Raw genomic sequence first — 16,416 nt, forward strand, 5'->3', positions numbered from 1 at the left:
ATGTTTTAGGGGTTTTGCACATGAACCTCACATCATAGGAGCACCATTCTTTCATCAGATTGTAGGTATTGAATTTGTTTATCATTTTCATACATAACTTTAGTAATTAGTTTGTTAATTAGCAACAAAAATTGCATTTTTGTGTTTCGATAGACTAATTTTGGCATGTTTTAGGGGTTTTGCACATGAACCTGACATCATAGGAGCACCATTCTTTCATCAGATTGTAGGTATTGAATTTCTATATCATTTTCATACATAACTTTAGTAATTAGTTTGTTAATTAGCAACAAAAATTGCATTTTTGTGTTTCGATAGACTAATTTTGGCATGTTTTAGGGGATTTGCACATGAACCTGACATCATAGGAGAACCATTCTTTCATCAGATTGTAGGTATTGAATTTCTTTATCATTTTCATAAATAACTTTAGTAATTAGTTTGTTAATTAGCAACAAAAATTGCATTTTTGTGTTTCGATAGACTAATTTTGGCATGTTTTAGGGGATTTGCACATAAACCTGACATCATAGGAGAACCATTCTTTCATCAGATTGTAGGTATTGAATTTCTTTATCATTTTCATAAATAACTTTAGTAATTAGTTTGTTAATTAGCAACAAAAATTGCATTTTTGTGTTTCGATAGACTAATTTTGGCATGTTTTAGGGGTTTTGCACATGAACCTGACATCATAGGAGAACCATTCTTTCATCAGATTGTAGGTATTGAATTTCTTTATCATTTTCATAAATAACTTTAGTAATTAGTTTGTTAATTAGCAACGATAAAATTGCATTTGCACATTTTGTGTTTCGATTGAAGACTAATTTTGGCATGTTTTAGGGGATTTGCACATGAACCTGACATCATAGGAGAACCATTCTTTCATCAGATTGTAGGTATTGAATTTCTTTATCATTTTCATAAATTACTTTAGTAATTAGTTTGTTAATTAGCAACAAAAATTGCATTTTTGTGTTTCGATAGACTAATTTTGGCATGTTTTAGGGGTTTTGCACATAAACCTGACATCATAGGAGAACCATTCTTTCATCAGATTGTAGGTATTGAATTTCTTTATCATTTTCATAAATAACTTTTGTAATTAGTTTGTTAATTAGCAACAAAAATTGCACTTTTGTGTTTCGATAGACTAATTTTGGCATGTTTTAGGGGTTTTGCACCTGAACTTGACATCATAGTAGAACCATTCTTTCATCAGATTGTAGGTATTGAATTTCTTTATCATTTTCTTAAATAACTTTAGTGATTTGTTTGTAAATTAACAGCAAAAATTCCATTTTTGTGTTTCGAAAGACTAATTTTGGCTTGTTTTAGGGGTTTTGCACCCAAACCTGACATCGTAGGAGAACCATTCTTTCATCAGATTGTAGGTATTGAATTTGTTTATCATTTTCATAAATAACTTCATTAATTAGTTTGTTAATTAGCAACAAAAATTGCATTTTTGTGTTTCGATAGACTAATTTTAGCTTGTTTTAGGGGATTTGCACATGAACCTGACATCATAGGAGAACCATTCTTTCATCAGATTGTAGGTATTGAATTTCTTTATCATTTTCTTAATTAACTTTAGTGATTTGTTTGTAAATTAACAGCAAAAATTCCATTTTTGTGTTTCGAAAGACTAATTTTGGCTTGTTTTAGGGGTTTTGCACCCAAACCTGACATCGTAGGAGAACCATTCTTTCATCAGATTGTAGGTATTGAATTTGTTTATCATTTTCATAAATAACTTCATTAATTAGTTTGTTAATTAGCAACAAAAATTGCATTTTTGTGTTTCGATAGACTAATTTTGGCATGTTTTAGGGGATTTGCACATGAACCTGACATCATAGGAGAACCATTCTTTCATCAGATTGTAGGTATTGAATTTCTTTATCATTTTCATAAATAACTTTAATAATTAGTTTGTTAATTAGCAACAAAAATTGCATTTTTGTGTTTCGATAGCCTAATTTTGGCATGTTTTAGGGGATTTGCACATAAACCTGCATTGTAGGAGAACCATTCTTTCATCAGATTGTAGGTATTGAATTTGTTTATCATTTTCAAACATAACTTTAGTAATTAGTTTGTTAATTAGCAACAAAAATTGCATTTTTGTGTTTCGATAGACTAATTTTGGCATGTTTTAGGGGATTTGCACATGAACCTGACATCATAGGAGAACCATTCTTTCATCAGATTGTAGGTATTGAATTTCTTTATCATTTTCATAAATAACTTTAGTAATTAGTTTGTTAATTAGCAACAAAATTGCATTTTTGTGTTTCGATAGACTAATTTTGGCATGTTTTAGGGGATTTGCACATAAACCTGACATCATAGGAGAACCATTCTTTCATCAGATTGTAGGTATTGAATTTCTTTATCATTTTCATAAATAACTTTAGTAATTAGTTTGTTAATTAGCAACAAAAATTGCATTTTTGTGTTTCGATAGACTAATTTTGGCATGTTTTAGGGGATTTGCACATAAACCTGACATCATAGGAGAACCATTTTTCATCAGATTGTAGGTATTGAATTTCTTTATCATTTTCATAAATAACTTTAGTAATTAGTTTGTTAATTAGCAACAAAAATTGCATTTTTGTGTTTCGATAGACTAATTTTGGCATGTTTTAGGGGATTTGCACATAAACCTGACATCATAGGAGAACCATTCTTTCATCAGATTGTAGGTATTGAATTTCTTTATCATTTTCATAAATAACTTTAGTAATTAGTTTGTTAATTAGCAACAAAAATTGCATTTTTGTGTTTCGATAGACTAATTTTGGCATGTTTTAGGGGTTTTGCACATGAACCTGACATCATAGTAGAACCATTCTTTCATCAGATTGTAGGTATTGAATTTCTTTATCATTTTCATAAATAACTTTTGTAATTAGTTTGTTAATTAGCAACAAAAATTGCACTTTTGTGTTTCGATAGACTAATTTTGGCATGTTTTAGGGGTTTTGCACCTGAACTTGACATCATAGTAGAACCATTCTTTCATCAGATTGTAGGTATTGAATTTCTTTATCATTTTCTTAAATAACTTTAGTGATTTGTTTGTAAATTAACAGCAAAAATTCCATTTTTGTGTTTCGAAAGACTAATTTTGGCTTGTTTTAGGGGTTTTGCACCCAAACCTGACATCGTAGGAGAACCATTCTTTCATCAGATTGTAGGTATTGAATTTGTTTATCATTTTCATAAATAACTTCATTAATTAGTTTGTTAATTAGCAACAAAAATTGCATTTTTGTGTTTCGATAGACTAATTTTAGCTTGTTTTAGGGGATTTGCACATGAACGAGCCATCGTAGGAGAACCATTTTTTCATCAGATTGTAAGTATTGAATTTCTTTATCATTTTCAATAATAACTTTAGTGATTTGTTAATTAATTAGCAACAAAAATTGCGTTTTCATGTTTCCAAGGACTAATTTTTGCTTTTTTTCGGGGTAAGCACCTGAATGCGGCTGCCCCTTAATATCAGCGGGGTCCCTAAATATGTAGAATTTAATTCTTGGTCATAAAAGGGGTAAAAGCAACTGAAACGCGACCGAACCTGCAAAAAATTGCAATTTTCCAATTTTTAACGATTTATTTCAATTGCGAATATATGCGTAAACTAAAAGAGATCGAAAGGAACGAACCGCAGAGTCTTAATCTACGACAATTCTCTATAAAGTAATACATATTTTGTTGCAGTATTGTAAAGTATTCTTAGGTGGACTAGAATACACGCCTAACAAGTTTTTTTATTGCTTTCAGCGTGCGTATCTCAACAGCGATAGTGACCTCGTGCAGTTGCTGTCGGCTGTGCAACTCAAGGCATACGCAGTTCCATTTTGGTTGTCGAGTGAATCGCGCGTTTTCATTGCGACTACTTTTTGTTCTTCCAATCATAATTAGATAAATTGCGGAATGTTCAAACAATTGACGGCATTTACTGAAATCGAATGTGAATGTTGTTTTTGCTAGTGAGATAGCATTCGTTGAATGTTCATCAATCGCGGAGTTATCTGTGGTTCACCTATGCGCGTGTGATGTTCCGTCGGCTGTCGGCGATTGTTTTTCGCTTGTGGAATTACTTTGCACTCGTGTTAACCTATGTGTAAATAACCTGCGTGTCCACATAAACTTAATAATAACTTGGATTTATGTTTAATTAATATAAATAAACAACGTTGATGCCTGTTGAAGAAGTTTAGGAGCACTTGTGCCAAGGAGTCTACCGCTTCCCTCGCATAAATATTTGAGATACGCGTATTACAAGGCAAGTTTTACTTTCGGAACATTTAAGAGCTGTCTATGATTTTCGATTTTAAAAAATGTATGTAGTTTTTAATGTTGCTAATAAATCATATTGTAATATTATATACTTCTTCATATTTCGTTCTGGTTTCCCCTTTGCCGTTTGCAGGATTGATGTCTTGAATCATATTCCGTATAAATCTTAAGTGCGTCGAGCGTGTTCAATATATAGCTGTTATTTGTGTTGTGTTGTTGTTTTTAAAAAGTTGAATATAGTAGAAACATAAATAGGAGAATCAAATACTTAAGATAAAAACACTCGGTGGTCGAGTGGAGACGTGCACCTGCTGGCATGCTAGCAGACACGGATCGAATCTCAGGTATAGAAGGCATTTTTCTCAAATATAAAAATAACGGGTGTAATTTGGGTTGCATATGTAAACTCAAATAAAATATAAGAGAAATTGCAATACAAGTGAAAGCAATAAGAGAAGTACGAAAGTAGTAAGTAGTGAAACGGAAAACAGAGAAATAGGAGGAGTAGATGAAGGAATAGCAGAGAAGAGTAGAAGACAGAAGGAAGAGAACCGAGTAGAGAAGAGGAGGAGGAGATAGAAGAAAGAGCAACCAGGAGTGGATCAGATTTTTAAATTTTTTGGCACGTGTCGTTATAAGACAGTCTACGCCCACTGCCTACGCCCTACGCCCACTGCTTCGATGTGTCCATTACTCCCGGCCCAACCTACAGCTACGATGTCTCTGCGCTTCATCCCCGAAATTATCAGGCATATAAACAATTTTTATGGTGGGGGATCACCCCCGGAGAGAGGGAACTCCTCATAAGGACAATCCTTATAAAGTATTGTTGAAATATTTCTAAGTTTTAAGTCTCCTCAAGAGAGGTGACATTTAAAAATATTCTTACAACTTCTGACCTGTAGCTGAAATGAAAGAAGGAGTACACAAATCACACAGGTTACCTTAACAATTTTTATAGAGGGGATCATCCCCTGAGAGAGGGAACTTAGAGACCTGTGCCTGTAATGATAGAAGAGGTACACAAATCAAAGAAGTAAATATATCCTGCTATTTCTTTATTAACAATAGAATACAAATTTATATTTTACAACTCAACAGAATACATGTCTCCATATTGAACGACCTGCATAGCCGCGCACATGCCAGCAAGTACTACTTCATAAAGTTCTACCGCAATAATGAAATTAGTAAATAGCCAATTTTCTAGGTGATTGAAAATGGAAACAAATATACAGGGTGTTACAAAAGGAAAATTTAAAGTGCAAAAATAAAACTCTCAACACTACAAACGCCGCTCGTTTTCACTAGGCGATCAGGGAAATTAATATACAAGGTGTTCCAGAAAGAAAATTCAAGGTGCAAAGGGGAAAATACTAAAAACATCAGCTAAAGCAAAGTTTTCACGGACACAAAGGAAAACATATATACAGGGTGTTCTAGAAAGAAAATTCCAAGTTCAAAACAGAGAAAACTCAAAACTAAAGGTCATTTTCTACTTGCGGTTAAGAAAACTAATATACAGAGTGTTACAAAAAGGAAATTACTACATCACAAAAGAAAATGCCAAGTTCAAGAAGGAAAATAAAAGGAAACACTAAATATAGACAGTTTTTGATAGAAAATTAAGGAAAACAAATATATAGGGTGTTACAAAAAGAAAATCAATAGTTCAAAAAAGAAAACACTCGGGAATCACAAATTTAGAAAACCTATAATAGGAAATCAGGAAAATCAACACACAGGGTGTTACAAATAGGAAATTTCTACATTTAAAAATAAAATTCAAATTTTAAATAGAAAACGACCCGGAAACGATAAATTTAGTCAGTTTTACATTAGAGAGCACGGATAATTAATACATAATTATCTATCATACTAATTCAAGAAGAAATTAACAACAATATGTTAATATAAAATCAGAGTTTTTACCCGAAAAATATCGGAAAATTGAGCAATAGAGTGCTACAAAAATAAAACACTTACATTATAATATATTGTGAATATATATATTTATTAATTGATGGTAGCATAAACTGTATAAGGTAACCGCCGGGTTGTCACATCATCATAAATTGATAGAATATCCGGCAGAAAACATCTAAAATCTAAATCAACAGACGGCAAATGACGGCGCGTAGCAACAAAGTGGTTAAAGATGATAAAAATAACTATTTCTTTGTAAATATTAAGATATACTTAGACTGCGAAAACGAAAAACTATTCACCGTTCAAGATTTTTTTTCAACCAGAAATTATTAATTTAATGATGCAATTCGATTAAAAATGTTTCCGTGATCATCAAAAACATGACCGAACCGACGGCCGACGGCCGACGGCAAAGTAAGCGTGGTCGACCACATGAATATTGTCATTTTAATAATCCTCAGATAATTTTAAAAACCGTGCTAGTAATAATTAAATCAAGCATGTTATTTTCGGAAACGTGACTAAGAAGAATTCTGATTAAAATTTGCACCACCTGTTTGTAAGCTACAAAATTAATATCCCTCAAACTAAATAATCAATTTAAGTTAAACCGTATAACTTTCCGCAAAAAATTGTAATTATCCACATACCTGTGCATTGATCAGGAGATTTTCTATCCTGTAATATATTCTATCAACTGACACACGCGCAGGGATTAACGGGCACTTATTTCTCACCTAAGAAGACTCTAACCGCCATAAATCATTAAACAAAACAGGCACACATGCCCATTGCGAATATTTTGCCGATGGCCGAAAGAGTACACGACAATTAATCCAATTAAAACCACAAAACGCATGGCGATTAGAGAGACACGCTCGCGGACCACGCGGTGAAACAACTGCCGTGTGCGCTGCGCGTAGCCGGGTACAAGGCAGGTATGCAGCGGTATCACGCGTCAGTCGAACAAAAAAAGTTGTTTATACCCAAACGTACTGATAAACACGTAGTTGAGAAGACGAAACTAAAAATTCACAATGTTGAAATACACATACACGAAATTTACTTTTACTTTCACTACTTCTCGGCATACGAAAAGAATTTATTGGCTTTGGGGTGTAATATGATTGAGCCTTCGTAAAAGTTTACTGTATACCTTAGTTAATTAAATAATTGGTGTTCACAATACAGCGCCTAATATAAATATTCGCTGAAAGATAAAGTATTAAAATCGGAAAAATAAGAGGAGAAAAGAAATCATAACAAGAAAATGCATAAAGAGATGCTTACGACCTGCATATTCGCACACATTCGAATTAAGAAATAGCAATAAATACATGCAACTAATATACAGGGTGTTGCAAAAAGAAAACCAATTATTAAAAAAACAGTACGTTGCAACAATAAACTTTTCCCACTTTAACCAGGATGGTTATTAAATAATATACCGAGTGATACAGAGAGAAAATATACAGTTCAAAAAAGAAAACATCAGGACAACAAACTCGGTCAGTGCCTGATAAGAAAACAAGGAAAACTAGTATACAGGGTGATACAGAAGAAAAATTACTACATTTAAAAATATTATTCTACGATTCAGAGTAATACATCAGGAAACCACAAATGTAGTCAATTATTGACTGGAAATCAAAAAAACTAAATATACAGTGTGATACATTAGAAAAATGACAAGGTATAAAAAGAAAATTTCACAATAAAGTGGAAAACATACAAAAACAACAAATTTTATAAATTCTTGTTTGACCAAGGGAAGCAAACATACAGGATGTTACAAAAAGGAAATGACAGTATTAAAAAAGATATCTTTTATATAAATAAAACACCATAATGAATTATATTACCTACATATTGAGATTTACTTTGTGACGCGAAGTGCCAGCCGACTGCACCGCACACAACCCCGCGACAAGATATTAAAATGACGATATACATAGGGGAAAGTAGCCATATTTGGACCATTTTTATATTTTTTGATTTATAGAGCCACATATAAACTGTCAATAAAAATTAAGTAGCGGAAAAGTAACTCACAAGGCTTACCAACAAAATGATATTTTTGGTTTAAGTAAAAATTATATTTATACCCCTCAAATTTCAATTTAAAAAAATTGTGTTTTTGGTCCAAATTAAGAAACCGGTTTCCTAAATTGGACCGCGCGGTTTCCTAAATTGGACCATGCTTTTTTAACGGCAATTGACACAATAGTAAATTTTAGTTTTAGCAGTAACACAAGCACATTTTGTATAAACCAAAGTGCGGCATTTCATACAGTGGATCATTTCGAAGATTTGTGCTCGTCCACAAGCTTTTCTAGGAGGTCGAAAAAATGATATACGTTTTTCCTGTAAAACTCCGGTGTCTGTCTTCGGTCCAACTTGGGCAACTTGAAGAATTTATATATAATGATCAACAACAATCTTAATATAACATAACCTCTCAAAATTAATACTATAAATTATAGATAAATAAAGAAGCTTTCTGATGATAAAATAATAATCGGTAAAACAAACGTTTTAACGGCTTGACAGCTCTTGCACTTACGTCGTTATAATAGATTTGATAATCAATGATACACGAAGTTGTTGTCACGACGAAAGCACGCGGCAAGTTTTAACCCAAATAGTTGCATTAATTGTTTATAAATACGAGTAAAACAAGGGGCCAGTTAATTTTTGCATAAACTTCAACAGTCCGCGGATATCGTGGTGGTCCAACTTAGGCGCTGGTCCAAATTATGCTACTTTCCCCTACATTTCAAGACTTTAATTAATTTTCAAACTAATAAAAGTATCAACGCGACTACAGAATTTTGAATGCAAAAAAACAATGCGAGCTGAGAAAAACAGTGAAACCCACATTCTAAAGCAACAATTTAGACTTACGACGATTACGGTATCTCGTTACACGCAACTAAATATAGTAATGTAATAATGATATAATAATATTAAACATCTTACCGGGACATTGGATAATCAAAAGTAGCACTGAAACAGAAAAAAAAACACGTATGTTAATTCACTTATTGAGTCTACCCGTCGGATAGAGTCTTGTATTACAAGCAATATTTTAACTGACTAACGCACAATGAAAACTCGAGTTTCATGATCGTTTCACGCACAAATCAATATAAATTAAACATTAAATAGTTTAGTACCATTACGGGCCGATATTTATGTCAATAATTAACATTAAAATGCATTTCATTGAATTAAAATGAAAGAAAGGAGGCATGCCGCTTGCAAATAAGAACAGACTGATACGTTCGAATGATCGCAGCACGAACGCAACATGGAACTGGTTCAAAGCGATAAAAAAGTTGTTTATGCACAAGCATAGATAAATGATAGAGAATTTTCCAATCTTTCATAAACAGCAATTCGTTGGTTCGTTGGTCTCTTTTAGTTTAAGAGATATTAATTATCAAAAATCGTCGAAAAAAAGTATCAAGCACCCCCCCTTGGCAATTTTTTTCTTAAGACTTAAAATTTCATCTCGCAGATTTCCCTTTTAACTATTCTATCTGATAGAAAATAGTTCGTAGATTAAGATGCTGCGATCAGATCTTAATTATCTCTTTTAGTTTACGAGATATTCGCGATTGAATAAAATGGTCAAAAATTGATAAATGTCACTTTTTAGTACTTTTAAGGGCGTTTTTTGACCTTTTACGGTTGGAAATATAATTACTTTATATTTTTATCAGATAGACAATTTTCCAATGTTTCATAATCAACAATTCGTGGGTTGCTACCTCGTTTAGTTTAAGGGATATTAATGATCAAAAATCGTCGAAAAAAAGTATCAAGCACCCCCCCTTGGCAATTTTTTTCTTAAGACTTAAAATTTCATCTCGCAGATTTCCCTTTTAACTATTCTATCTGATAGAAAATAGTTCGTAGATTAAGATGCTGCGATCAGATCTTAATTATCTCTTTTAGTTTACGAGATATTCGCGATTGAATAAAATGGTCAAAAATTGATAAATGTCACTTTTTAGTACTTTTAAGGGCGTTTTTTGACCTTTTACGGTTGGAAATATAATTACTTTATATTTTTATCAGATAGACAATTTTCCAATGTTTCATAATCAACAATTCGTGGGTTGCTACCTCGTTTAGTTTAAGGGATATTAATTATCAAAAATCGTCGAAAAAAAGTATCAAGCACCCCCCCTTGGCAATTTTTTTCTTAAGACTTAAAATTTCATCTCGCAGATTTCCCTTTTAACTATTCTGTCTCTCAGATTTCCGTTTTAACTATCCCATCATATAGAGCATAGTCCGTAGATTAAGACGCTGCGATCAGATCCTAAATATCTCTTTTTGTTTGCGAGATATTCGCAATTGAATGGGTGAATGAGTCAGTTATACATTCATCCACGTACGGTACCACGTACCCTGAACACGAGTCACTTCTACCGCTGGATACTTCGACCAAATGTCTGGCAATGAGCAACGCATGTTAAAATAATGTTACTAATAAAATATGCAAAAATGGAGAGTATGTTAGTTCACTTATTGAGTCTTCTCGTCGTATAGAGCCTTGTATTACAAGCAATATTTTAACTGACTAACACACAATGAAAACTCGAGTTTTATGATCGTTTCACGCATAAATCATTATATGCTAAACAATACATAGTTTAGTTGTTTAGTACCATTACATGCCAATATTTGTGTCGATAATTAACGTTAAAATGTATTAATTGAATTAAAATGAAAGAAAGGTGGCAAGCCGCGTGCAAATAAGAACAGACTGATACGTTCGAACGATCGCAGCACGAATGCAACATGGAACTGGCTCAAAGCGATAATAAAGTTGTTTATGCACAAACATAGATAAACGCGTTGAGTTGAAAAAGAAACATTCAGGTATGTAGATCTAATACAATTTATATAATGTTAAGAAGAAACACGCAATCGGATGTGTGGAGCGGGTGCGTGCTACCAATCCTATTTTCCAAGCAAAACTTTAAAAAAATTGAAAAATTAAAATTCTATTTGCTTAATTATGATTTCTTATGCAGACAGAGTGCCAGATTTTACCTCAAATATTTAAGAGATATCTTCTTAAGTGGTTTTCTAATGATGACTTTTAAAATAAACTATTCCACGGAATGTAAAATTGTTAGTTATATTCATGATTTAAGAATTGAAGAATACTTGCTTAATTTTACTATTCCAATATAAACTGCAAGATGTGATTTTATTCCAAGAAATAAAGATTCGATATTTGCAGGTAAACAAACTTATCTCTTGTGCGAAATCGCGATCGCACACGGACACGGTGTGCACTCACTACCACCGACAAGAAATATTTAACGCGAAAACATGCATCGTAGTGCCATCTAACCGAATATCTAGTAACGGCAGGTTTAAATTCAAAACACATTTTATCAAATATGCAACAAAGTTGATATTGCATGGAAATACCAATCATAAGCAATTTAATAGTGCTGATCAAATCGTAATATTGCCTTAATTTATACGCTATGATACAATATAATAATATTATATTCACACATCGGAAAATTGTAGATTACGGAAGATAAATCCCTATTAGATGGAAATTTAAAATAATTTAATTTAATGAGGTAAAAAGTAAAAAACGCGTCTAAAAGTGCTAAAAATTGCAATCTCGTAAACTAAAAGAGATAGAAAGGAATGAATTGCAGAGTCTTAATCTACGGACAATTCGCTTTAAAATAAGCTAGTTAAATTGGAAATTAAAGAAATAAAATTTTAATTCAAAAGAAAAAATGGGCGAGAGGGGGTGCTTGATAATTTATTTCCACGATTTTCGACAGTGAATATCATCTAAACTATAAGAGAGAGCAACCAGAAAATTATAAGTTATGGCAGATTGGAAAATTCCCTAAATAAGTACCTGAATACGAGTCATTTCTACAGCTACCCTCGTACGGTGCCCTGAACACTAGTCACTTCTACCGCTACCCTCATACGGTGCCCTGAGAGCGATTTTAAGGCACTTCTAATGAGATGTCGGGGGTAGCAAAGGCGCAGCATATAATATGATTCTCGCACTATCTAAATTTGAAAGACTCATTGAAATCGAACAAACAATTCCCGAGATACAGTCAAATTTTCACCGTGTTTCGAATATTCAAAAAAAATAATATAATTAATATTAATTAATAATATAATTATAATAATAATTGTATCCTATTTCACGTTATTTAGGGGAAAGAAAGTGAAACATGGAATTTAAAAACTAAGTTAAAACACGTATTTACATATCAAAAACGTGTAGTCTGCATCACACGGACTGCAAAATCTGAATGCTATAAAAACTTGTTTACACGCTGGCATTGATAAACGCGTTGAGACAGAAACGATAACAATTCTATTGTATGTACAGACTAATTTCACGATGTTGAAATCTTCTCGAATTCGTACATACAAAGGACCATAACAGACCGAGACCGTTATATAGACATAATTAATAATGAAAAATAAATAAATAATATTAATTCAATGCTAAACCTACCTGTTGAACGATAAAGAACTTCGACTGATGTCCCCCGTAGTTTGCAGCAAGCACATGCCGTAGATGCTGGATTGAGACGACAGCACTAGCACTAATTCCAATTTCCGGAGATGTAAAGCAACGTTCCTTGAATCACAACACAAATACCGATAAGCGCGTAAAGATGAAATTAATGCCTTAGCAATTTCGATGGATGACGAAGTTCAAACAAAAACACCCGCGGCTTGCGAACGGAACGCGTGCGAACACACCGACGCGATAAGACGACTAGAAACACAGTTTGTATACTACGTACATACCTATATCGGTATGTCGCCTCTGCTATGCGGTTAGACGTAGAACTAAACCTCAAAACAGGCTCGATATACAGAGATATTGTCCCGTGCTGTACACGTCGAACTATGATGTGTTCACTTGTAAGGTTTGGTGTATTAGGACTAATTTAAATTCATAAATTACGTTGATAAGAATGTAAAGTCAAAAGTCATTGAATAATAATGAAGTTTATCTTGGTGCAATTTACATTGGCAGTGGTGTTCATGTTTATCTATTTGAAAGGATACTTTCCTTTCACTCATCATGAAGCTACTATCATCAATCCACCAACTGAAATTGAAGGAATTCCCCTTGACTTGAATCAATTTTACAAACCACAAGTACAGAAAATGGTGCTGATAATAATTGATGCTTTAAGATATGACTTTGTTACTGAAAAAGACATGCCATTTCTTTATTCAAACATGGATTGCTTATTGAAAGTGAAAGTAGAAGCTCCAACTGTAACATTACCAAGAATCAAGGCATTGACAACAGGAGCAATACCACAGTTTATAGATATTGTACTTAATCTGGGTGCAACAGCAAAAGTAGCAGATAGTTTTCTGCACAGGGCTCATGCTAGTGGTAAAAAAATGGTATTCTATGGAGATAACACATGGCTTATGATGTTTCCCAATCTGTTTGTAAGAGAAGAAGGCACAACATCATTTTTTGTGAATGATTTTACTGAAGTTGATAATAATGTCACCAGACATATTGACTCTGAATTGAAGAAAGATTGGGATATGATGTTCCTGCATTATTTAGGTAATGAAATTAACAGCAAACAGAAATTAACTTACATAAATTATTTAACATTTAATTTGTAGGCTTAGATCATATTGGGCATGTCAGAGGACCTTTCAATAGCCTGATTCACACAAAACTACATGAAATGGACGACATAATCAAGAAAATCATTACTACATCCAACACCTGGGACAATGACACCATTATCATGATAACTGGCGACCATGGAATGAAGGATTCCGGCGGACATGGTGGGACAACGTATGCAGAAACACATGTTCCTTTAATTCTGCATCACAACAAGGGTATAAATTGTAAATTGCATTCAGTTGATGTCTCAGACCAAATCATACAACAATCAGATATTGCAAACACAATTTCTGCATTGTTTAGTATAGCAATGCCTGCAAACAGCGCCGGAAAAATACTGCCGCAACTATTGACTTTAAATAAGTCTCAGTTACTTTACACATTATTCTATAACAGTTTAATTTTGCAAAGAAATGCTGAGAATTTAAATAATTGCCATGAAAATTTACAATTGGCGAGATATTTATTCAAAAATGCTGTTCAAACTTCTAATTTTGAGACATCAGATGCTAAAAAGCTGAGAAATTGTTTAAACAATGTTTGCAACAAATGAGTGATGAACTCATACAGACCTCAGTTAAACAGGACACTATTTTGTTAGTATTTGCAATGCTTGGTTCACTCAATTGTTTTCTGGTCATCTGTGGCCGGTTTAAAGATAGTTTAAAACTTTCACATACGTTTCTGACAATTGTCCCTGTAATTATTTTACTGAGTTCCTTCACTTTTACGTATTATAACTTTGAAATGCAAATAGCAGCTACTATACTTATTGGCATATTAACATTGATCACAATTTCATTAACAATAATTCCTAGTTTTTGTTTTTATAAGGTTATTGGTTTGTTTTGTGTGAGTCCAATCATATTTCACGGCGCTTTGTTAATTTCCTCAAGTTATATTGAAGAGGAACAGTACTTTTTTTACTACTTCACTTGCACTGCATCAGTATTAATTGCCATAGTTAATTATCGAACAATCAAACGTGTAACAATGTCCACCGCGATGCCTTTGACTATAATCGAGATTATTCGTATAACTCGAGGCATTTCAGAAGCCAAAGACTGGTTGCTAAAAGATGAACATACAATATATTTGAAAGTTTTACATATTGCTGCGTTAATTGCAACTGTGATAGTTATATTTAAACTGCAAAATTCAAACTATGAGCCTGCCTCTATTATTTTTAGCGCAGTAATATTTGTTATGGTTCATCTGCATACGTTTTATTATGAACGTTCGGTTGTTTTCGCGCAAACGATATGGTTCTTAATTTTACTTTACTTTTTAATAGCAACTGGTCTAAAGAACAAAAATTCAGTATTATTTACGTGGATGTTAGTCATGGCTTTCCAGTTGAGACCATACAACACCATTTTGTTACCTGCAATGGTGATATGTTCCTGTATTTTTAAGAAATCTATCATATCCGGTATCAAGAATAATTTACTTAGTAATTATTTAGTTGTCATTCATGTTTGGCTGGGTTATACCTTCTTTTTCATACAGGGCCATAGAAATAGCATTGCAAATATTGATTTAGTGCCTGGTTATCTTGGACTGAGTAATTATGTGCCATTTTTAGTAGGATTATTAACAGTTTGCCACAGCTATGGCTTTCAAACATTGAGTTTACTTTTGTTATTTAGCACAACAATTGATACAAAACCGAAAAGTTATGAGACATGGAAAACTATATTTTGTTACAAGATGTTTATACTTTTAGTTATTTATATTGTGCTTTTCTTTAGCCGGGGACACTTGTTCATCTGGTCTGTGTTTGCGCCAAAGTTGTTAATTGAATGTATGCATACATTTGTTCTATACTTACAAATGCTTTTGTATGGAATTTCTAAATTGTTCAATTATGTAAAAATAAGTCTGTGTAAAAAGATTAATATTGAATCAGTTGAAAAATACAAGTGAGTGAGTCTATTTTCTTTAAATTAATTGTAGATTGTGCTAGTTATCATCAGGCTTGTCTGGTGGAGGTCCACAAGGTTGCAACATTTTCTCCATCAGATTGAACTTGATTCTAGCTTTAGACTCATTCTCAGCAATGGCAAAATAATTCAGAAGATCTGGATGTCCTAAGTAACTGGAGCAGCTGTCTCTGTGTTGATTCACCATCCATTCAAATTTAGTTGTGTCTGCATGACCAGTGCCAATACATTTTGACTGTAGATGTTCTAGCTGACTGTAGATATTATATCTATCGCCCATTGGATTCCTATTAGTATATATTCAATATCAATTAATTCATTTTTTATATAAAATTCGTTGTTTAAACTTACATATTGTTGCTTTTTATATGAAAAATCACCGACGAAGAAACAATAAATACTTGGGTTATGTTTTGGACGCAAAATTATTTAGCCCTATGGCTGGTTGCCTACTTTCATTACACGGTTTAGGTTTATTCTTTCTTGGTAGTTGGCAAGACTGTGTTTAATTTGCCCGTTGGAAAATTTATATTGCAAAGT

At 32.9% G+C, this 16,416-nt stretch overlaps 2 protein-coding genes and 1 long non-coding RNA gene across 3 annotated transcripts; 1 reads left to right on the plus strand and 2 right to left on the minus strand.

The window, feature by feature from the left end:
- Nucleotides 1-5,362: 5,362 nt before the first annotated feature.
- LOC135799834 (uncharacterized) lies at nucleotides 5,363-12,906 on the minus strand. Its single transcript, XR_010550068.1, has 2 exons — nucleotides 12,776-12,906; nucleotides 5,363-9,252 (listed from the first exon to the last, which is right to left on the minus strand). It is a non-coding gene; the product is annotated as an uncharacterized lncRNA (long non-coding RNA).
- Nucleotides 12,907-13,122: 216 nt separating this feature from the next.
- PIG-G (phosphatidylinositol glycan anchor biosynthesis class G) lies at nucleotides 13,123-14,687 on the plus strand. The gene is made up of 2 exons (XM_065313044.1): nucleotides 13,123-13,861; nucleotides 13,924-14,687. Exons 1-2 carry the CDS (start codon nucleotides 13,273-13,275, stop codon nucleotides 14,484-14,486), a joined length of 1,152 nt encoding a protein of 383 aa, XP_065169116.1. The 5' UTR covers nucleotides 13,123-13,272; the 3' UTR covers nucleotides 14,487-14,687.
- Nucleotides 14,688-15,559: 872 nt separating this feature from the next.
- On the minus strand, nucleotides 15,560-16,368 carry Sf3b5 (splicing factor 3b subunit 5). Its single transcript, XM_065313050.1, has 2 exons — nucleotides 16,228-16,368; nucleotides 15,560-16,163 (listed from the first exon to the last, which is right to left on the minus strand). Coding segments are annotated over exons 1-2 (270 nt in total). The 5' UTR covers nucleotides 16,230-16,368; the 3' UTR covers nucleotides 15,560-15,895.
- Between the last annotated feature and the right edge of the window lie 48 nt (nucleotides 16,369-16,416).

The sequence above is a fragment of the Atheta coriaria genome, unplaced genomic scaffold (assembly GCF_025399875.1).
Source record: "Atheta coriaria isolate IRGN ID8LTWV9N9 unplaced genomic scaffold, Caltech_Dcor_3.1 hic_scaffold_9_pilon, whole genome shotgun sequence".
NCBI lineage: Eukaryota > Metazoa > Arthropoda > Insecta > Coleoptera > Staphylinidae > Dalotia > Dalotia coriaria.

What these genes read in the sequence shown, in the direction of transcription:
- PIG-G (XM_065313044.1), top strand. Translation starts at nt 13,273, where the DNA reads ATGAAGTTTATCTTGGTGCAATTTACATTGGCAGTGGTGTTCATGTTT. An exon ending in GATGTTCCTGCATTATTTAG is followed by an intron (nt 13,862 to 13,923) that starts GTAATGAAATTA and finishes TTTAATTTGTAG; the next exon opens with GCTTAGATCATATTGGGCAT.